The sequence below is a fragment of the Oncorhynchus mykiss genome, chromosome 6 (assembly GCF_013265735.2).
Source record: "Oncorhynchus mykiss isolate Arlee chromosome 6, USDA_OmykA_1.1, whole genome shotgun sequence".
NCBI classification, from domain to species: domain Eukaryota; kingdom Metazoa; phylum Chordata; class Actinopteri; order Salmoniformes; family Salmonidae; genus Oncorhynchus; species Oncorhynchus mykiss.
The window spans coordinates 36,224,882-36,247,258 of NC_048570.1; the positions used below are offsets into that span (position 1 = coordinate 36,224,882).

The 22,377-nt window shown below is 45.8% G+C and overlaps 1 protein-coding gene across 3 annotated transcripts in view; it reads left to right on the top strand.

Moving 5' to 3' along the window:
* LOC110525859 (methylcytosine dioxygenase tet3) overlaps window positions 1-22,377 on the top strand; it is a 61,046-nt gene that overhangs the window by 10,979 nt on the left and 27,690 nt on the right. Inside the window, exons 1-2 of one of the 3 annotated variants that reach the window (XM_036980014.1) lie at window positions 7,562-7,786; window positions 8,597-8,656. The exons of 1 other annotated variant lie outside the window; for it this stretch is intronic. Coding sequence is in view for 1 of the 2 variants with exons in the window: in XM_036980012.1 (XP_036835907.1) it covers window positions 8,597-8,656 (60 nt within the window). In the remaining variant the exon portion in view is untranslated. Of the gene's footprint in view, window positions 1-7,561; window positions 7,787-8,596; window positions 8,657-22,377 lie in introns of those variants that run through there. One more of the 3 variants, XM_036980012.1, reaches the window with a different exon arrangement.

Below are 22,377 nucleotides of genomic sequence, written 5' to 3' on the forward strand. Positions count from 1 at the left end.
ATGATATTGATGGTGACTTTCTCATAGAAACAGACCATTGCACCCTGGTAACAGTGTGATTAGAGAGATCAGAGTTCTAGATGATATGTGACTAATAATGACAATCCCCTCACAGAGAAAGAGGGTGGGCGATTGTATGTACGTACATGTATGTGTACATGTGTCTTTGTGTACATGTTTGTTTGCGTACATGTGTGTGTTTGTCTACATGTGTGTTTGTGTACATGTTTGTGTACATGTGTGTTTGTGTACATATGTGTTTAAGCATTAGACTATAAGGCCATGACAACACAAACTACACGGAACAAAGAAATATAAATGCAACATGCAATAATTTCAAAGGTTTTACTGAGTTACAGTTCATATGGGGAAATCAGTCAATTGAAATAAATTCATTAGGCCCTAATCTGTGGATTTCACATGATTGGGAATACAGATATGCATCTGTTGGTAACAGATACCATAAAAAAAAGGGAAGGGCGTGGATCAGAAAACCAGTCAGTATCTGGTGTGACCACCATTTGCCTCATGCAGAGCAGCACATCTCCTTCGCATAGAGTTGATCAGGCTGTTTATTGTGGCCTGTGGAATGTGGTCCCACTCCTCTTCAAGGGCTGTGCGAAGTTGCTGGATATTGACAGGAAGTGGATCACGCTGTCGAACACGTCGATCCATCCCAAACATGCTCAATGGGTGACATGTCTGGTGAGTATGCAGGCCATGGAAGAACTGGGACATTTTCAGCTTCCAGCAATTGCGCACAGATCCTTGCGACATGGGGCTGTGCGTTATCATGCTGAAACATGTGATGATGGTGGTGGATGAATGTAACGACAATGGGCCTCAGGATCTCGTCACGGTATCTCTGTTCATTTAAATTGCCATTGATAAAATACAATTGTGTTTGTTGTTCGTAGCTTATGCCTGCCTATACCATAACCCCACCGCCACCATGGGGCACTCTGTTCACAACGTTGACATCAGCAAACCGCTCGCCCACATGAAGCCATACACGCTGTCTGCCATCAGCAAAGTTGAAACCGGGATTCATCCGTAAAGAGCACACTTCTCCAGCGTGCCAGTGGCCATCGACGGTGAGTATTTTCCCACTGAAGTCAGTTTCAGCACCGAACTGCAGTCAGGTCAAGATCCTGGTGAGGATGACGAGCACGCAGATGAGCTTCCCTGAGATGGTTTCTCACAGTCTGTGCAGAAATTCTTCGGTTGTGCAATCCTATAGTTTCATCAGCTGTCCGGGTGTCTGGTCTTAGACGATCGTGCACGTTAAGAAGCCGGATGTGGAGGTCCCTGTCTGGCGAGGTTACACGTGGTCTGTGGTTCTGAGACTGGTTAGACGTACTACCAAATTCCTTATAATAACGTTGGAGGCGGCTTATGGTAGAGAAATTAACATTCAATTCTCTGAAACCAGCTCTGGTGGACATTCCTGCAATCTGCATGTTAATTGGACACTCCCTCAACTTGAGACATCTGTGTCATTGTGTGTCAAAACTGCACATTTTAGAGTGGCCTTTTATTGTCCACAGCACAAAGTGCACCTGTGTAATGATGATGCTGTTTAATCAGCTTCTTGATATGCCACACCTGTCAGGTGTATGGATTATCTTGGTAAAGGAGAAATGCTCACTAATAGGCATGTAAACAAGTTTGTGCACAACATTTTAGAGAAATAGGCTTTTTGTGTGCATGGACAATTTGTGAGATCTTTTATATCAGCTCATGAAACATGGGACCAACACTTTACATGATGTGTTTATATTTCTGTTCAGTATATACAGTTGAAGTCAGAGGTTTACATGCACTTAGGTTGGAGTCATTAAAACTCATTTTTCAACCACTCCACAAATTTCTTGTTAACAAACTGTAGTTTTGGCAAGTCGGTTAGGACATCTACTTTGTGCATGACACAAGTCATTTTTCCAACAATAGTTTACAGACAGATTATTTCACTTATAATTCACTGTATCACAATTCCAGTGGGTCAGACGTTTACATATACTAAGTTGACTGCCTTTAAACAGTATGGAAACTTCCAGAAAATTATGTAATGTCTTTAGAAGCTTCTGATAGGCTAATTGACATAATTCGAGTCAATTGGAGGTGTACCTGTGGATGTATTTCAAAGCCTACCTTCAAACTCAATGCCTATTTGCTTAACATCATGGGAAAAACAAAAGAAATCAGCCAAGACCTCAGAAAAAGAATTGGAGACCTCCACAAGGGACCACGCAGCCATCATACCGCTCAGGAAGGAGACGCGTTCTGTTTCCTAGAGATACTTTGGTGCGAAAAGTGCAAATCAATCTCAGAACAACAGCAAAGGACCTTGTGAAGATGTTTGAGGAAACAGGTTCAAAAGTATCTATATCCACAGTAATACGAGTTCAATATTGACATAACCTGAAAGGCCGCTCAGCAAGGAAGAAGCCACTGCTCCAAAACCGCCATAAAAATGCCAGACAATGGTTTGCAACTGCACATGGGGACAAAGACTGTACTTTTTGGAGAAATGTCCTCTGGTCTGATGAAACAAAAATAGAACTGTTTTGCCATAATGACCATCGTTATGTTTGGAGGAAAAAGGGGGAGGCTTGCAAGCCGAAGAACACCATCCCAACCGTGAAGCACGGGGGTGGCAGCATCATGTTGTGGGGGTGCTTTGCTGCAGGAGGGACTGGTTCACTTCATAAAATAGATGGCATCATGAGGAGGACAATGATGTGGATATATTGAAGCAACATCTCAAGACATCAGTCAGGAAGTTAAAGCTTGGTCGCAAATGGGTCTTCCAAATGGACAATGACCCCAAGCATACCTCCAAAGTTGTGGCAAAATGGCTTAAGGACAACAAAGTCAAGGTATTGGAGTGGCCATCACAAAGCCCTGACCTCAATCTCATATACATTTTCTGGGCAGAACTGTAAAAGCGTGTGTGAGCAAGGAGGCCTACAAACCTGACTCAGTTACACCAGCTCTGTCAGGAAGAATGGGCCAAAATTTACCCAACTTATTGTGGGAAGCTTGTGGAAGGCTACCTGAAATGTTTGACCCAAGTTAAACAATTTAAAGGCAATGCTACCAAATACTAATTGAGTGTATGTAAACTTCTGACCCACTGGGAATGTGATGAAAGAAACAAAAGCTAAAATAAATAATTCTCTCTACTATTATTCTGACATTTCACATTCTTAAAATAAAGTGGTAATCCTAACTGACCTAAAACAGGGGCTTTTTACTAGGACTAATTGTCAGGAATTGTGAAAAACTGAGTTTAAATGTTTTTGGCTAAGGTGTATGTAAACTTCCAACTTCAACTGTATTTACAGTGTAAGATTGTATTGGTTAGGCCAGCAGTAAGTAGGATAGACAGAGAGAGGAAGCTGTAGCTGTGCTCTTTAGGTGAACTATATTGAGCAGAGGTTGAACATCTCCCTCTCCTCACATCCCCCTCTCCTCTTCTGTCCTCTCTGGCCCCTGTGTAGGTCCACCAGCTGTGTCCCCATTGCCTTGGCAACCACATCCCATCATCTCCATCTATTATTCTCCTCTCCAGACACGAGGTCTGACCACACATCTCGTGGTGTTTACACCTCTATTGCCTTAGTCACAGGAGGCCAGGCTTATAATTTGGAAGGAAGGCCACGCAAGACTAGTATAGCCTATGTACATTACTCTTAAAGATGCATATGGTGTTTATATGTCTACTGCCACTTTTATTTAACCCGAGGCTAAATAAGCCACATAGGTAATTTAGAGAGGACATGAGGAGTGGAGAGAACAGGACAAGGACATCACAGGACAGGAGAGGACAGGAGTGGAGAAGGACAGGACAGGAGAGTAGAGGACAGGAGGGGAGAAGGACAGAAGAGTAGAGGACAGGAGGGGAGAAGGACAGGAGAGTAGAGGACAGGAGGGGAGAAGGACAGGAGAGTAGAGGACAGGAGGGGAGAAGGACAGGAGAGGAGAAGGACAGGAGAGTAGAGGACAGGGGGGGAGAAGGACAGGAGAGTAGAGGACAGGAGAGTAGAGGACAGGAGAGTAGAGAACAGGAGAGTAGAGGACAGGAGAGTAGAGGACAGAGGGGAGAAGGACAGGAGAGGACAGAGGGGACGGCTGTGGGAAGTCAGAGTGTTAGTTAATTAATACTGTTAATAGTGTTGTAATTACAGCCGGCCACCTCTTTCCACTCCTCCCCCTGTGAGTTGCTGATTTTTACAACTCATTGTTAAAGTGGTTGTAATTAGTCTCCCTCCCCTGATTCTTGTCCTAGTCTAGAGGGATGTGGGAGTGGGAGTGGGTTGTCACAGGTCTGGGTGAGTGAGGAGGATATTGGAGGGTTGCCGGGTTGGTAGCCCGGTTACACCAGACTGAACACCACTCATTCTTGCTTCACTTGTTCAATTTGTTGTAACCAAAGTTGTAAGGGAGATGGTGACGTCCTGGTTACCAGAACAGTTATCTGTCATTTGTGGGGGTGAGGGAGACTGACATACAGAGTACGTGGGAATTAGCTGAGATTGAGTTGGGGGAGGTTATTTATACAACAGGATTACAGTAATGTCATTGAGCAGATGGGATTTTGTGTGTGTGTGCGTGTGTGTATGCTAGCACTGACTTTGCTAATAGCACATTTATTCATGGAAAATATATCTACTATGACTGAGATGTGGTTCTCCCACTTAGCTATTGTGAGATGAATACACTAACTCGCTCTGGATAAAAACGTCTGCTAAATGACTCAAACGTGTGTGTGTGTGTGCCTGCGTGCGTGTGTGTGTGTGTGTGAGAGAGAGTGTGTGTGTGTGTGAGAGAGAGAGAGAAAATGGGGAGGGCTGTCTGGGGAGGCCAGGTGCAGTGTAATCAGATCAGTCAGTGCTGACTATGAGATGAGTTGGAGATATATACTACACTACCCAAGGCAGAGTAGTCCACAAACGTCCGGCGTTAGAGTCGCGTGTCTGAGTCGAGGCTAACAGACTTTAGCTCAGATATTTGTATCACTCATGTTGGAGCGGTAATTTAGGCGTGCCACACAACGGAACCACGGCACGCCGGCAGGTACAATGACGTTGCTCGGTCGCCACCCATAACACAAACACGCTGCGCAGCCGCTCTTGCTGTACCGCTTACTATAAACACACCCCTTTATGCACACACATCACACACACACACACACACACACACACACACACACACACACACACACACACTCTGAGTGACGTCAGAGCAGGGAATTTCCATGCCAGCCATATAAGAGGCTGAGGCTCAGAAAGGCATCACAAACGCTGTATCACTGACTGGTTGCTTGCTTTACTACCACTCTCTCTCTCTGTCGTTCTCTCTCTCTCTGTCGTTCTCTCTCTCTCTGTCATTCTCTCTCTCTCTGTCGTTCTCTCTCTCTCTGTCGTTCTCTCTCTCTCTGTTGTTCTCTCTCTCTCTGTCGTTCTCTCTCTCTGTCGTTCTCTCTCTCTCTGTCGTTCTCTCTCTCTCTCTGTCGTTCTCTCTCTCTGTCGTTCTCTCTCTCTCTGTCCGCTCTCTCTCTCTCTGTCGTTCTCTCTCTCTCTCTGTCGTTCTCTCTCTCTCTCTCTCTGTCGTTCTCTCTCTCTGTCGTTCTCTCTCTCTCTGTCGTTCTCTCTCTCTGTCGTTCTCTCTCTCTCTGTCGTTCTCTCTCTCTCTGTCGTTCTCTCTCTCTCTGTCATTCTCTCTCTCTGTCATTCTCTCTCTCTCTGTCTCTCTCTCTCTCTCTGTCGTTCTCTCTCTCTCTCTGTCGTTGTCATTCTCTCTCTCTGTCGTTCTCTCTCTCTCAATCGTTCTCTCTCTCTCAATCGTTCTCTCTGTCATCCTCTCTCTCTCTGTCGTTCTCTCTCTCTCGTTGTCATCCTCTCTCTCTCTGTCGTTCTCTCTCTCTCTCGTTGTCATCCTCTCTCTCTGTCGTTCTCTCTCTCTGTCGTTCTCTCTCTCTCTCGTTGTCCTTCTCTCTCTCTGTCGTTCTCTCTCTCTCTCGTTGTCATCCTCTCTCTCTGCCGTTCTCTCGCTCGTTGTCATTCTCTCTCTCTGTCGTTCTCTCTCTCTGTCTTCAACATGAACTCGTTCTCTTTATTTTTGTGATTTGTGCTTTTTCTTTGACTAAATGGCTGTTTAAAATGTTTTTACACTTCTCTCAAAAGAGATTGTCAGTAAACCTGTGTAACTAACAACAAGGAATCCAGGTAAGCTCATATACATCGGCGCTACAGGTGCCTGGCACTCTGTGAAGCTTGGAAATTACAACGGCCACTTTTCCCTCTTCACCTAGACTTAAAAGTAGAAGAAACTGGTAAACCCCAGATACAACTTTGTTCAATAGTTGGCTGTCATTCAGAGGCACATTACTAGTGTCAGTGAAAGCTAAACCGAGAGCATATTTTACCTGCGTCTGAGATGGTACTAGCAGATCTCTCTCCCTTTAAAACCGACATAAACAAACCCCCCCCCCCAGACCTCCTAAATATGATCGGTATGTTAATCTCGTAGGGTCAATTTCCTAAAAGAGAACAACTCAGAATGGAGGGGAAGTCATTTTACTGTACAACCTTGGGGGTTATTTAGTCTATCAGAATGATACTAATTAGGGCAGTGTGTTTTCTCTCATTTCATTTGAACTTTTGTCAATGAACTGTGCAACACAGTGTTCACACGGTACAAAAATATGTTTCATATTCTACCTTGTGTTACGTTTGTACACATTTCCATAAATTTGCACAATTCAGAAATGTTTGCTACATTATGTCTGTGTGTATGGATCTTGAGTCAGCATGTTTAAATGGCTGTGTTGCTGTGTAAGTGTCTGTTCCCCGGTACACAGAGAGTGTGTGTGTGTTTGTGTGTGTGTGTGTCCGTGTGTGTGCACTGTGCACTGTGCACTGTAGTCCAGTCCAGTTATTGCAGGCAGCCCTGACACAGATGGTCTTCAGCTATACCACATACCAGAGGCATTGTTTAGGGAAGCTGAGCTCAAGGAGATAATTGACAGCCATAGAGAGGTCCCATCCCCCAGTCCACCTTCCGTCTATCTCTCTTATTCTCTCTCTTTCTCTGTGTTATTCTCACTAACTCGATATAGGGCTGCATGTGCAAGCAAGCATACACAGACCCCCCCCCCTCCCTCTCTCTCGCTCTCTCTCTCTTTCACCCTAGCAGCAGAGCTCAGGCTGGCCGCTGATTGGTTGCTTGACTCTCTTTGTGTGCGGTGTGTAGCGTGACGTTTCGCCGGCCGTGTGTGTGCGTGTGTTCATGCGAGTGTATTGTTGAAGAGGAGGTAGGGGGGAGTATTCACATCACGAGTGCAGTTAGTTTTACTCGATGGAAAGACTGAGAAAGAGAGGAGGGAGGAGGGGGGTTTAAAGAAAGGAGAAGGAATGGGGGGAGGTAGTGTGTAGAGCAGCAGTGAAAACGATCACAGAGGCTGGATTTGAAAAAAAAATCCTCACTCGTGCGTGTGTGTGTGCGGTAGACCTATTAGCATAGGGGAACGAGGGAGGGAGGGAGGGAGGGAGAGAGGGAGGGAGGGAGGGAGAGAATGTGTGTGTACTAGGGCTAATGTAAAACAGGATTAAAAACACAAGATGGCTTCCTGAATGGGTTGGAGCACAGACTAGAGAGAGCGAGAGAGAGAGAGAGAGTGATAGTAGAGGTTAGACGAGAGGGAGCTTGAGTCCTCTGATGGGGATACGGCCATCCGGCGGAGAGAGAGAGAGCAGCACACCAAGACAGATTGGCACACTGGGTAAATATTAATTACCAGGCAGAATGCCGGACAGGGACACAGAGAGCCGGGAGAGAGAGAGGGGAGTCTGTGGGGTTTATTTGAGATAGAAGAGAGGGGGGTGGAGAGACCAGGAGGGTTAGCTGGAGACAAAACACTGCCGGCACTCTCAACAGCTAGAAGTGGTTAGAGGGGCATATCCAATGTACACTGCTGCTATTCTGTGTTCATTGTTTCAGGACTTCAATTATTACTGCTGTTACTGTTACAGCCCCTTTCTAGTGTGATGGAGTGGATTATTTAAACGTGTTATTATCATCGCATTGACCGTAACCTATGCGTGAATAATGTATATGAATTATAAAGACGCTGTAATGCATGACCATTTACAGAATAATTGTATATGTGCATGTTGTCATGGTGATATTCAAAGGCACATTGCTACAATCGTGATCAGAGGCTATCCTCCTCGTTCCTGATGCATTACATAATTCTATCATTTAAAATAGAATCCTTGCTCTCTCACTGTCTCTCACACTCGCTCATAGCAGTGGGGACGCGCCGGCTTGGCTTGCCATTTGAAGGCAAATAGAAGTGATATGTGTTAGGGTCCTTTCCTGTCAGGAGGAGAGAATTTGAGAAGGGGATTATATAGACGGGGTATTCTTTAGGTGCTCATGTTGTCTGGATTGACGTGTCGTCTCTTTGGAAAGCTCTTGTCGCATTGTTCGATTGATTGTTATTCTCCCCCCATTTCTCTCCCTCCCTCTCTCTCTCTCTCTCTCTCTCTCTCTCCTTCTCCCTTTCTCACTCTCCTGAATGGCTGGAAAGGTGGGACATATTGAGGACTACAGGAAAGCCTGGTCGGTAAAGCCCAGTCTGGCAACAGAGGTAAGAGGAAGACTCCTGGGGCAGATACTGTGGAGACAGAGCTACTCTTTCAGACGGCCTATTATGTGCTGTATTTCTGGGTTATTAGTGGGATTGGAGGGCTTGAATCCTCGTGTTACCGCAGTGGGGGGGGGGACTGACAGATACACTGACTGGGCTGTCATCTGTCTGCGATTTCCCCGTGTGTCTGTTCTGTTTGTCTTGGTGTTGTTGGTTTAAAAGAGAGAAGAGTAGTTGGAGGCTTGCAGACGTTAGAAGGGAGGAAGGGCATATAGTGCTGCAGAAACCGGTGTGTGTGTGTGTTTGTGTGCACGCGTGCACTTATATCATGGAGCTTTACACTAGCCCTTGATCAACAGACAAACTGACAGTAAATAGACATCCACATGTCATCTGTCTGTTGGCGCTCATGCCGGTGACCACGTGTGGTTTGTGTTCAGAGTTGTCTGAGCTCCATCTCACAGGAGAAGAGAGGCCTTTAAAAAGGCAGGCGTGTGAACAGACTTATACTGCAGCGCGGTGCAGTGTGTAGTTAGTTAGTTATCTTCCCCCTCTAGCTGGCTGCATGGCTGCTAGCTCAGAGCGCAGGCTTTATCTGGCGGCTGCGTTTTGTGCTAGGTTGCTGTGATTAAGTGGCAGGCGACGAGGCTGGGCCGGGTTTGAAGCGTCCCGGGCTGGGCGGCGATTGGCGGCAGATCCAGGCATGTGATGAGAGAGGCGGCCAGCGAGAGCAGGAGGAGGATGAGAGAAAGAGGAGAGGAGGAGGAACCGTACCCACAGGTTCAGGAGCCAGGGATCGGGCCCTCCTCTCAGAGTTCGGAAGTCGGCCGAGGGAGTAAGTTAGCGGGTCAGACAGACACGCATGCGCACATGTTTATCTGGCAGAGTGTGTGTGTGTGTGTGTGTGTGTGTGTGTGTGTGTGTGTGTGTGTGTGTGTGAACTATAGTAACCTCTAGCACGTGGCCTCTAAGTGCTGGCGCGCCGCTGTTCTCTGGTCTGCCAAGTCGTGGCACGCTTGTGTGTTTATATACGAGGTGAATCTCTGAGCTCTGGGTTCAGACGGAGGATTCCGCCCATGCTGTCGCTGAACTGGCAATCTGTTTAGAGAGACTGGCATAGCTAATCAATGTCCAGTATTCTGACGTATGTCTTGTTTTTTGAATGGATTCTTTCATTGTAAGATTGGTTGTCAAAGTTGAGTTTGGGCCAGTTGAATATGAGGAAGGAGATTCAAGTTTAGCCGTAGGCTTTTCTTGTCGCGCTAATGATCCTCACGGTTTCCGTTATACATGTTCAGACGGTCAGGGAATTGGTTGTCATGCTACTTTTGAACTCAGTGAACTTACTACGGTCCAAGTGCTGACACATACTTCTCATCAGCTGAGGCTGTTGGTCACCATCTGTTGTTGTCATGATTCAAGGATCATTCTGGAAAATAGTCAAGACTGGCTCATACATCCACACAAACAACGCCCTGTTGAAGAAGCACTCTATAAAAATCAAGTTTTCACTCTTTAATTCTCCAGTGTACACATACAATATACATATATATATATATATTGTTGAAGTCGGAAGTTTACAGACACTTATGTTGACCGTGCCTATATCGACATACACTGAAAGGCCGCTCAGCAAGGAAGAAGCACAGGGGTGGCAGCATCATGTTGTGGGGGTGCTTTGCTGCAAGAGGGTCTGGTGCACTTCATAAAATAGATGGCTTCATGAGAAAGGAAAATGATGTGGATATATTGAAGCAACATCTCAAGACATCAGTCAGGAAGTTAAAGCTTGGTCGCAAATGGGTCTTCCAAATGGATATTGACCCCAAGCATACTTCCAAAGTTGTGGCAAAATGGCTTAAGGACAACAAAGTCAATGTGTTGGAGTGGCCATCACAAAGCCCTGACCTCAATCCTATAGAACATTTGTGGGCAGAACTGAAAAAGCGTGCGTGAGCAAGGAGGCCTACAAACCTGACTCAGTTACACCAGCTCTGTCTGGAGGAATGGGCCAAAATTCACCCAACTTATTGTGGGAAGCTTGTGGAGGGCTACACGAAACGTTTGACTCAAGTTAAACAATTTAAAGGCAATGCTACCAAATACTAATTGAGTGTATGTAAACTTCTGACCCACTGGGAACGTGATGAAAGAAGTAAAAGCTGAAATAAATCACTCTACTATTATTCTGACATTTCACATTCTTAAAATAAAGTGGTGATCCTAACTGACCTAAGACAGGGAATTTGTACTAGGATTAAATGTCAGGAATTGTGAAAAACTGAGTATAAATGTATTTGGCTTTGGTGTATGTAAACTTCCAACTTCAACTGTACATATATTGTATACATTTTAAGTATACACTGCTGTTTTTTAACATTTAGTTTCAGCTCTAGAAGGGTTACTGGTCTTTGTAGTATCTCTTCAGGAAACACTAGAGCAACGTGAGCGGTTACAACAGACTGTGCTGGCGTGATTTCTCTTCTCTTCATACGCAGTTATTTCCTTTTCTATCATCAAATGTGCACTTCCACCATCTGCAGATACATGTAGACTGGTTACCGGAAAGGTAGACGGAGCAAAGACATGAATTAGTCATTGTGTTTCTGATTACAAATGGAAAGTACAGCGCTAGCAGGTTTGGTTGAACTGTACTGTGTCCCAAATGACAACCTACTCCTATGGGCCCTAGTCAAACACTAGCTATATAAGCAATAAGGTGTCATTTGGAACACAGCCATGTTGTGGAATCCCCACCCTCGATTAGATTAGAAAGGGTTAACCGTGACCTCGTTTATGTGGTAACAGTGAGTGGCAGATGACATCACTGTAATTTGAACTGTGATGAGATGGGTTGCATGTGTGTGTGTGTGTGTGTGTGGGGGGGGGAGTGTGCGGCCTTCCAGGTTAGTTACATTCAGCGTCGTTTTTGTTGTTGTTGACCTGTCACTGAATACGGTTACAGGCAGACAATGATGCGATTACTGTCGATAGTCAGATGAATATAATAGTTACATTTAAAAAAATAAACAATCTATTTCCCCAATAATCCTGTTTACATGGACATATCTGAATTCAGGCTACCTGATGGGACTCTGATAAATGCAGAAAATCGCTTAGTCAAAATAAACGTTCCACCACAGCGACCATGTTCTTTTTGGGAAGCGTATTTGATTCTGAGTTCGGACATATAAAGTTTGTATGTGAAAACGACTGCTAAGTCGCATAGATTCAGTTGTTCTGAACTCACTTCATACATTCAGTTGTTCGGAACTCACTTCATTCATTAAGTTGTTCTGAACTCACTTCATTCATTCAGTTGTTCTGAACTCACTTCATTCATTCAGTTGTTCTGAACTCACTTGATTCGGGCAAAAGAGGGAGGCTCTCTCGGCTGGTGCTAACACATGCACAGATCAAATACACCCCTGGAACACCGATTTTAAGGTGTTGACACGTCCTAATCATTTGAAAGATGGCTCAGGAAACCAGGTGTTTTAATCGGCGTATGCTTACTTCAACTTTGACCTGACGCCGATTTTAGATAAGCAGAGTAAGTTGTTTGCATGACTATTGCATTATCTGCCTACTGCCATAATCAGTTTAATATCAAATTATTACTGTGCATGGAAACGTAATCATGGTCCTGATGCCTGTTGCCAAATGTCCATCTACTGTTTGTTGGATTGAGGAGGTGGGGTTTTATAGTGCCCCCGTGTAGAGGAATTGAACTCAAATGGAGCCGATTGTTGAATGTGATTGACCAAGTGTCAGTGCTTTCCGCTATGAGTCTCAATGCACTCCTGTCCTATAGATGACAGCTCGCAACGTCTTAAGAACGAAACTTGTCGAGCACAACGAACAATCATTCCTCGTGATTACTTTCCCATTGGTTACGTCAGATATTCTGGAATTATTACTCAGAAATCATCAAACCGTTATGCAAACCACTTCAAATCAAGTGACTGTCTCCCCGTATTACTCACCAACCAAGATGCTCAGGAAACATATTGAGCCCCAATGGGATCCGAAATGACATTTTGATTCATGTTCTGCATTCACCCACTAATTCACCTCCCCTGATGCAGACTCCAGGGACCACTCAAATGTCAAGAAGGGATTGACTGTCATCAGCAGCTCTCTTGTAATGTGTCTTTTCTAATTAATGCTCTCTAACAGACGCTCGTCCCAGTTCCCAGTCATGTTTCTTCCCCGTCATGGGTCTTGTCTGTGGGGCTGACTGAGTGCCCGTGGCTTGGCTTAAGTCCTGGCATGGTTCATTGGCGCTGCCCTGTGTGGTTGAAGTGTTGTGGCTCTCGTCCGTGCCGGATGGCGTCTGGTTTCTCCTGGAGGACAGAATGGCTGAGCGGCCGAGCACCGCTGCCTGCCACGGTTAATGAAAAATGAATGGAGGGAGGAGGAGGAGGCTGTTGTGTCATGTCTTAAATTCTCACCTCTCTGCTGGCTGCTCTCTCTCTCGGAGACTGGGAACCAACTCTGTATAGTACAGTACTACACAGGAACCAACTCTGAATAGTACAGTACTACACAGGAACCAACTCTGTATATTACAGTACTACACAGGAACCAACTCTGTATAGTACAGTACTACACAGGAACCAACTCTGTATATTACAGTACTACACAGGAACCAACTCTGTATAGTACAGTACAACACAGGAACCAACTCTGTATAGTACAGTACTACACAGGAACCAACTCTGTATAGTACAGTACTACACAGGAACCAACTCTGTATAGTACAGTACAACACAGGAACCAACTCTGTATAGTACAGTACTACACAGGAACCAACTCTGTATAGGACAGCACTACACAGGAACCAACTCTGTATAGTACAGTACTACACAGGAACCAACTCTGTATAGTACAGCACTACACAGGAACCAACTCTGTATAGTACAGTAATGAATCCAGCCAATCCACAACCTTTCTCCGCCAAACCATGACTATATGACAGGATTTAGAAGTTATCCCTGTAGCTCTGTTTTGAGTTTTCATGATACAGTATTGGAGTCTGGTGTGAAAACACATGGATCCAGTTGGCTAAACTCTTAGAAAAAAAGGGGTCCAAAAGGGTTCTTCAACTGTCCCCAAAGGAGTACCTTTTTTGGTTCCAGGTGGAACACGTTTGGGTTTCAGGTAGACATCTTTTGGGTTCCATGTTGAACCCTCTGTGGAAAGGGTTATACATGGAACTAAAAAGGTTCTACCTGGAACTAAAAGGGTTCTTCAAAAGGTTCTCTTATGGGGACAGCCGAAGAACCCTTTTAAGGTTCTAGATAGCACCTTTTTTTTCTACGAGTGTAGGCTACAAACTTATAGGCGATACAGGAGGGCCTCAAGTGGCTTGAAAATGTTTGTTTACAACAAACGTCATGGTTGTTGGATATGTAGGGTATGTAGTAGTTGATGTAAAGCATGACACAGAGCAAGGCGATTGATGCTATAGGTTCTCTGCAGCGCGACAGGCAAGGAGATCGCTGGACCTTTTAAAACGGGCTGCACTTGACTTGAACATATGATGGGGGGGGGGGGCGGGGGGCTAATGTTAGCAACACGCCGCCATGCAGGGGCTGGGGAAGGTTCTCACCCGATTCTTTCCCTTTTATCTATACATTTCTCTCTCTAGCTCCCTCTCCCTCTCTCTCTCTCTCTCCTTCTCTTTATCTCTCCCCCCTCTCTCGCTCTCTCCCAGTGTAGCCCTCCCCCTAGGTGTTATGTTGTTGCACCGTAGTTGTTTTATTCTCTAATATTTTCCCTCCCTGTACTGTTTGTTGTCTGTCTGTCTTTGATGGATGGGTCGTAAGTCAGACTCCTCCCCAAAGTGTTCCAACTGAAAGTTAGTACTGATTTAAACAGTATAACCTCATCGCGTTAGTGACATCATCTGCTATCAATTCTACTGTCTTTGTCAACTACAGTATGTACGGGTATTATTTCCACTACTACTTTAAACCCTTTCACCCTTTCACCCCTCCCCCCCCTCTCTCCACCATCTTCCCTCCACCCATTCCTTGCCTCCTCATATTTCCCTCTATTTTTTCGTTCAGTCCCAAGTCTTTCCCACAAAGACCAGTCTTTCAAAAACACTATTCCTCCTTCACTTTCCTCCCCCTCTGCTGGTGCTGGAGTGCTTTTGGTGGCTCCGCCCCCTCCCTTTCCCTCCCTCCTCTCCTCCTTTCTCCCCTTCTCTTTGTGAGGAGTGGTGTAGTGGGGCAGGCAGGCAGGCAGACCTCTCCCTCCCAGCTGGGCTGTGTGTGTGTGCGTGCTGACTTGCACGTGCCATGTGTCAGGAAGGGCAGAGTCAGGAGCTATGACACGGTGGATACCTTACACTTCCCTGTTCCTCTCTGTCCCTCTCTGTCTATCTGTCTGTCGCTCTCTGTCCCCCCTGTCTGTCCATATCTCTGTCCCTCTCCCTCTCTGTGTCCATCTGTCTGTCCCTCTCTCTGTCCCCCTCTCTGTCCTTCTCCCTGTCCCCCTCTCCGTACCTCTCTGTCCTTCTCCCTGTCCCCCTCTCCGTACCTCTCTGTCCTTTTCCCTGTCCCCCTCTCCGTACCTCTCTGTCCTTCTCCCTGTCCCCCTCTCCGTACTTCTCCGTCCCTGCCCAGAGCAGAGGAGGAGCTCACAGGTCAGGGACAACACCGAGGAGAGGACAGGGACAGAGTTAAAGAAAATAAGAGAGAGAGAAAGAAAGAAGAAACAGATGGAGAAAGACAGAGAAATAGTAAAAACTTCAGGGTTTTCTATTAACCGGTATTAGCTGTCTTTTGGGCAATGTTTTTGTTTGTTTTGAAAAGCCGATAAATAAAAACGCCACTTTGCAATGATCTGGAAGCAGTATGCATTTTGAAAACATATACTTAATTGTTTGAAACCTAAACATTTTTTTTTAGACATATTATGAGGCATGTCTTACCTTGCTTCAAAGTAGCCGAGCCAAAATCAGACCATATTTGTGGAGGCAATTATTTTATATCAACTTTCTTTCATTGTCCAGTAGCCAAAGACACAACCCAAGTCGTATTAGCAACCCATGCTAGTTTTTGCCTATTAGATCTCACCTCTTTCTACATTTCAAATTGATATGTACCTCTCTGTCACATGAAACCGCTCGCATGTGCCGTGCCCTTTTGACAACTGTGTTTTCCTGCTAATTGCATTATGGAACGAACTCTCCCGAGGATACTGCTTGCTGCCTTGTGTGCATTGTTGAGCATCATAGTCTATCAACATTTTAAGCTAAAAGTTCTGATCTGTTGCATCTGACTCATTCCTTTTAACGTTGTTTAAATTCTTATGTAGCCTCGTTGTATGAATTTGGGATCTATCGTCCCGCAACTGTCGGTTTGGAATAGACCTTTTCTTTCCTGACAAGCTGACCAATGGAATAGGTACGCTTTTCTGCTATGGGTGATAGTAGATTGACATAGGCCAGTGATTCTGCTGTTCATTACTCATCTTGTTGGCTGAGGAAAAGTAAATGTGGACTGTTGTTCTAACATGTTCAAAGTGCACATCAGGATTCGGTAAGAAGGGCCCCGGCACATCGTTTCAGACTCAATTTGCATGTTCTGTGAATATGAATGACCAAAATGTAAATGTGATTCCTGTCATTCTGAGCACCGTGGGTGGACGCCCTAATCAGGTTACGCACCCCAATGCATATGGGTCCGGTACATTTCTCAGATGTCTGGCGCCACACAACAGAAACCCTGCCTAAAAGGTAACGCTTTTTTTCTTCTTCTGAGAGTGTAGAGTGTGAGATAAAATAAGACAAAGGAAGGAAAAACAGAGAGAAGGAGTTGAGCGGAACGACGAGGATAGATTCTGAGATATCTGTATTCTATGCTACACTTCCAGTTCCACTCGGCACCTGCTCATTCACCCTCACCAACACACCCAATGACCCTTGTTTACATTTCAGCCATTTAGCAGAAGGTCCCATCCAGAGCAACTTACAGTAGTGAGTGCGTACATTTTCATACTACTATTTTCTTTCTTCATACTGGTCCACTGTGGGAATCGGACCCACAACCCTGCCGTTGCAGGCGCCATTCTCCACTAACTGAGCCACTTGGGACCACCTTCAGTCATTGTATGCGTGTGAGTGAGAGCACAATCAATCAATCAATCAATCAATCAAATGTATTTATAAAGCCCTTCTTACATCAGCTGATGTCACAAAGTGCTGTACAGAAACTCAGCCTAAAACCCCAAACAGCAAGCAATGCAGGTGTAGAAGCACAGTGGCTAGGAAAAACTCTCTAGAAAGGCCGGAACCTAGGAAGGATCCTAGAGAGGAACCATACTATGAGGGGCGGCCAGTCCTCTTCTGGCTGTGCCAGGTGAAGATTATAACAGAACATGGCCAAGATGTTAAAATGTTCATAGATGACCAGCATGGTCAAATAATAATAATCACAGTAGTTGTTGAGGGTGCAACAGTGTGTTACACAAGCCAGCTAGCCTGTACTCCGCAGAGAGCCTTTACGTGTGCTCCCCAGTTAACGTGTGCTCCCCAGTTTACGTGTTCTCCCCAGTTTACGTGTTCTCCCCAGTTTGCGTGTTCTCCCCAGTTTGCGTGTGCTCCCCAGTTTGCATGTACTCCCCAGTTTGCATGTTCTCCCCAGTTTGCGTGTTCTCCCCAGTTTGCGTGTTCTCCCCAGTTTGCGTGTTCTCCCCAGTTTGCGTGTTCTCCTCAGTTTGCGTGTTCTCCCCAGTTTGCGTGTTCTCCCCAGTTTGCGTGTGCTCCCCTGTTTTCTTGTGCTCCCCAGGCGTTTGCCTGTGTGTATCTCTGCCTGTGTGCGTCTCTCTCTCTCTCTCTCTGTGTGTTACATGAAGTGTGTATCAGAACAGATGACCTTGATGGCATGAGGCTGGAAGGGAGTAGGGTGTGTAACGTGGGTCGGGGGATGGAGGGATGGGGTCAGGGACTGACAGGAAAACATTAGATTGGGGGTTGGTCTCTGCTCTGTCAGGAACCTCGAGCAATGATCTAATTTGGGTGGCTGGACCGCCTAATCTATTGATGGTATTTGACCTAGGCTATGTTACTCCTTAGAAGACTTGCACTGTACAACGCCCTAGACCTCTCTGGTGTTTTAGAAGATGTGACTTAAGACATATGGTATGTTCTGACACAAGCCTCCCTACAAATAAGGTGAGAGGGTTGAGCGTAGTTGCATCAGCCACTAGGCTTACATGCTGTCTTGTATTGGCTGTTTCCTCAACACTGAGAGCTGGATTCCTCTGTACCCTGTAGAAATAAATGATACATTCTTTGAGTTTCACCCACCACCTGTGCCTTCTTGATACAGTAAACGCGTACATGTGTTGATTTGTGTGTGAGGGGGTGTGTGTTTTCTTTGTCAGTGTGTGTGGGTGACTGTTTGAAGGAAAAGATGAGTCAGTCCGTCTTAGTCATGGTAGAAAGAGGTGAACCCAACACACGGCCCCAGCTGCACTCACTCTATTCTGTCATCACTCCTACAATGCTTTGTGAGAGAGAGAGGGAGAGTTGAGATGTGGAATCACATCTACTGATAAATCTGAGAACTAGTCAGATAATTATTTCATTTCTGAGTTACCACATACCACGCACCTCATGCTCAAATAGAGTACTCCTACCGTAAGTGTTGAATTGCCCTTTTGTTTTTTAAAATCATCACATTCTCCTTCTTTAGGCCCCCTCATTAAACCAGCACTGTCTTGTTATTATACATCAGCTGACCACTTGTTGCTATGGAACTACCCACTGACCACAGACGTCAGTTCAACGACTAGTTTTGATTTACATTTGGTTGAGTTGTCAACTAACGTGAATTCAACGTAAAATCGACAAAACATTTCACCATGTCATTGGATTTAGCTAAAGTTGGGTGAAAAAAATACTAAATTCCCTTACGCTGATGACTTTTTCCATATCCAATTATTTTCCCACGTTGATTCAACATCCTCACATTATACTTTTTGGTTGAAATGACGTGGAAACAATGTTTATTCGACCAGTTTTTGCAGAGTGGCTACCCTGCAGTGTTTTGAGAGCAGAGCACTCACTTTTGCTCATTTCTGTAATGCTTGAGAGTTGTCTATGTGCTAGTTGTGTTCTTTACAGTTGGAAACAAAATATGTCTGTCAGGGGTTTGGCAGTACTTCAGTTGTTGTGACTGTCTGGCGGTTTGGGTCTAGGGAACACAAGGTAGTCAGGGGTTTGCCTGAAGGACTTCAGTTGTTGTGACTGTCTGGCGGTTTGGGTCTAGGGAACACAAGGTAGTCAGGGGTTTGCCTGAAGGACTTCAGTTGTTGTGACTGTCTGGCGGTTTGGGTCTAGGGAACACAAGGTAGTCAGGGGTTTGCCTGAAGGACTTCAGTTGTTGTGACTGTCTGGCGGTTTGGGTCTAGGGAACACAAGGTAGTCAGGGGTTTGGCAGTACTTCAGTTGTTGTGACTGTCTGGCGGTTTGGTTCTAGGGAACACAAGGTAGTCAGGGGTTTGCCTGAAGGACTTCAGTTGTTGTGACTGTCTGGCGGTTTGGGTCTAGGGAACACAAGGTAGTCAGGGGTTTGCCTGAAGGACTTCAGTTGTTGTGACTGTCTGGCGGTTTGGGTCTAGGGAACACAAGGTAGTCAGGGGTTTGCCTAAAGGACTTCAGTTGTTGTGACTGTCTGGCGGTTTGGGTCTAGGGAACACAAGGTAGTCAGGGTTTTGCCTGAAGGACTTCAGTTGTTGTGACTGTCTGGCGGTTTGGGTCTAGGGAACACAAGGTAGTCAGGGGTTTGCCTGAAGGACTTCAGTTGTTGTGACTGTCTGGCGGTTTGGGTCTAGGGAACACAAGGTAGTCAGGGGTTTGCCTGAAGGACTTCAAAGTACACGTGACAGTTGTGTCTGCAGGTGGTTGAGACATAAGAACCCCTCTCTCTGGTGTATTGCTGAAGAGATCACAGAACAATAGTTTCTGCCATTTGGGAGTAAAATAGTCTCCTTTGGTTTTGATGAGTCTTTTGGAACATATGGTTACAATATAGGGCTAATATGTGTATAGATTTATATCATCGTGGGTCGATTTAAGTTAAAATCATTTTTCACATTTAACTTTGACAAGAGTGGATGTTAGTTTATCTTGTCCTATACATAAAGCGCCAGTTTACCGGGGACAGATTAAGCCTAGTCCTGGACTAGATACAATCTCAATGGGAGATTTTACATTAAATTATTTTAGTGTCCAGGACTAGAAACAAACTCAATGGGAGATTTTACATCAAATTATTTTAGTGTCCAGGACTAGAAACAAACTCAATGGGAGATTTTACATTAAATTATTTTAGTGTCCAGGACTAGGCTTAATCTGTGTCCGGTAAACTGTCCCTTTATGAGTCCACTGCAGAAAGCATCTATATATTGGCCAGTGGAGGCTGCTGAGGGGAGGACGGCTCACATTAATGGCTGGAACGGAGTAAATGGAATGGCATCAAACACCTGTAAACCGTGTGTTTGATGTATTTGATACCATTCCACTGTTTCTGCTCCAGCCGTTACCACCAGCCCGCCCTTCCCAACCTCCTGTGATTGGCCCGCTAGTTGCTTAAAAGCATTTGGATTATCCTACGCTGTTTGAACTGTCTATATGACATGGCCAGAACAGCCTTTTAGATATCGGTTGGGGCTAATCAAATTCATATTGGGAATTCATATCGTATTCAGGTTCTTAAAACACGGGGGAGGGGGGGGGGGGGGGGGGTTTACACAGTTTGCTTCTTTCTTTGTTGTACATGCACTCTCTTGTTGGCGTTGAGCAGATGAGTGTGTTACACCGAACGGAGACGGTTAAGTTTGCTCTAAGAGCGAGAAATGCTGTGTCACTGCACAGCGGGAGAGAGCGAGCGCTAGTCAGGAGGGTGAATGAATGCGAGTGTGTGTGTGTGTATTGGGGTAAGGGGGGGGGTCTACACACGGTGTCATATGAGACTTAAGTCCGGCCTGTGTGAGGCGGGGCAGCCGGGCGGGTTCTGATGATGTAACAGTTATGTCATAACTACATGCTTTCACTAGCTCTCTCTCTCTCTCTCTCTCTCTCACTCACGCTCTCATTGGTGCTTCCTGGACATGTGACACAACACACTTCCCTTTACTACTAGGCACCAGCTTGGGTTGTGCCGTGTTTGTCTTTGGGTTGCGTGTGCGCACGCGTGCGGTGTGTGTGAATGCCAGGCAGCGCTGGTGGAGGACTGTGTGAGTCACAGGGCCAGACAACGAAAGCCTCCGACAGGGTTGGAGTGACACTGTCTGCCATGAACCTGGAGCGTTGGAAAGGAATGGACAGAAAACACGAGAGAGAAAGTGTGAGCGGAAAAAAGAGAGAGTGAAAGAGAGATTACTCAAATAAATCCAGCCAATGCGCAGAGTCCACATGCTCATTCATAATAATAAAACGATACTGTGCAGGAGCTGACAAGGATCTCAACTGCATGGAGGAGAGACGTGACGTCGGCCATGTTTTTTTCCCCCTTCTTCTTTGATAAATCTGATTCCAGATAGAGAGAGGGGACAGAGAGAAGAGAAGGAGCAGAGAGAAGGGCGGTCAGAGGGGTAGCATGTGGAGTGAGCTAGCAATGGTGGTGCTAAAGCTGAAGCAATGGTGAGGGGATAACGTTGGGAGAACATTGGCGGGACAGAGTGACCGACCGGCCGGATGGGAGGAGAGGGAAAGCAGGCACGCCATGGAGAAGGAGAGAGAGCGGAATCACTTCTGTCCTCGTAGACGTCGGTGCAAATGATGTTGCCGTTTGTCGATGTCTCTAGTAGCACCATGCCACTGCGGACGGTCTCTGTCAGGCGACAAGCCGCTCGATCGCTGCTCCTCTGCTCCCTCGTCCTCCTCTTATCCATGGTCTCCTCTCTCGATCGAGCCGAAGTCACACGAATAAGACAACTTACTAGGTTGTTATGTGTGTGTGTGACTGTTGCATTGCTGTAGCTCAACATCTCTCCTTAGTCTCCCCTCGATGTTCCTCTCGTCTCTACTGTCCCTCTGGTTTCCTTTATCCCTGTGTATCTGTATGTTACCAAACGGCCATCGACTGCTGCTTGTGCAGTTCCCCAGCCTCCAGTCCTGTAGTCTTTGTCCCCATCTCTCAATCACATTCAATCCATTTGCTCCCTCTTTCGCGTATGTATTAATCAGGAGATTATAGGCTTTAGAAACGATTGAGTGTGAAACGTATTGGCACCCTTTGAGAGTCCTCTCAAGCCATCGCTGTCCTCTGGTATGTGGGAGACTCGCTATGCTTCGTCTCGCTTTTACAAGTCCTAGGCTTCTCTTCTTCCCCCGGGCATCACCTCGCATTGAGCGACACATCAGCGGCCGGGGCAGGTAACAGACCTGTAAAGAAGTAGCTACTATTAACGTTTTTTTTGTTGTTGTTGTGGTAGACGACAGAGAGACGAACAGAGAGATCGTCAGCGGCTTTGTAACGACCAACGGACTATGACAGAAACAGAAAGATGGACGTACAGCTTGTCTCGCAGGAGAAAGTCTGAGTCTGAATCGGTCGAGTTCAAACCACATATATGTGGACATTTTAATGTTGTTGCTTTTTGATCTAATTTTCTTGTTGATGTTCCAGCAAGTGCCGCTGAGATTGGCATTCGCCTAGTGGTTTCCATCGCGTCCACATGCTCAGAAACCGCTCCGCTCT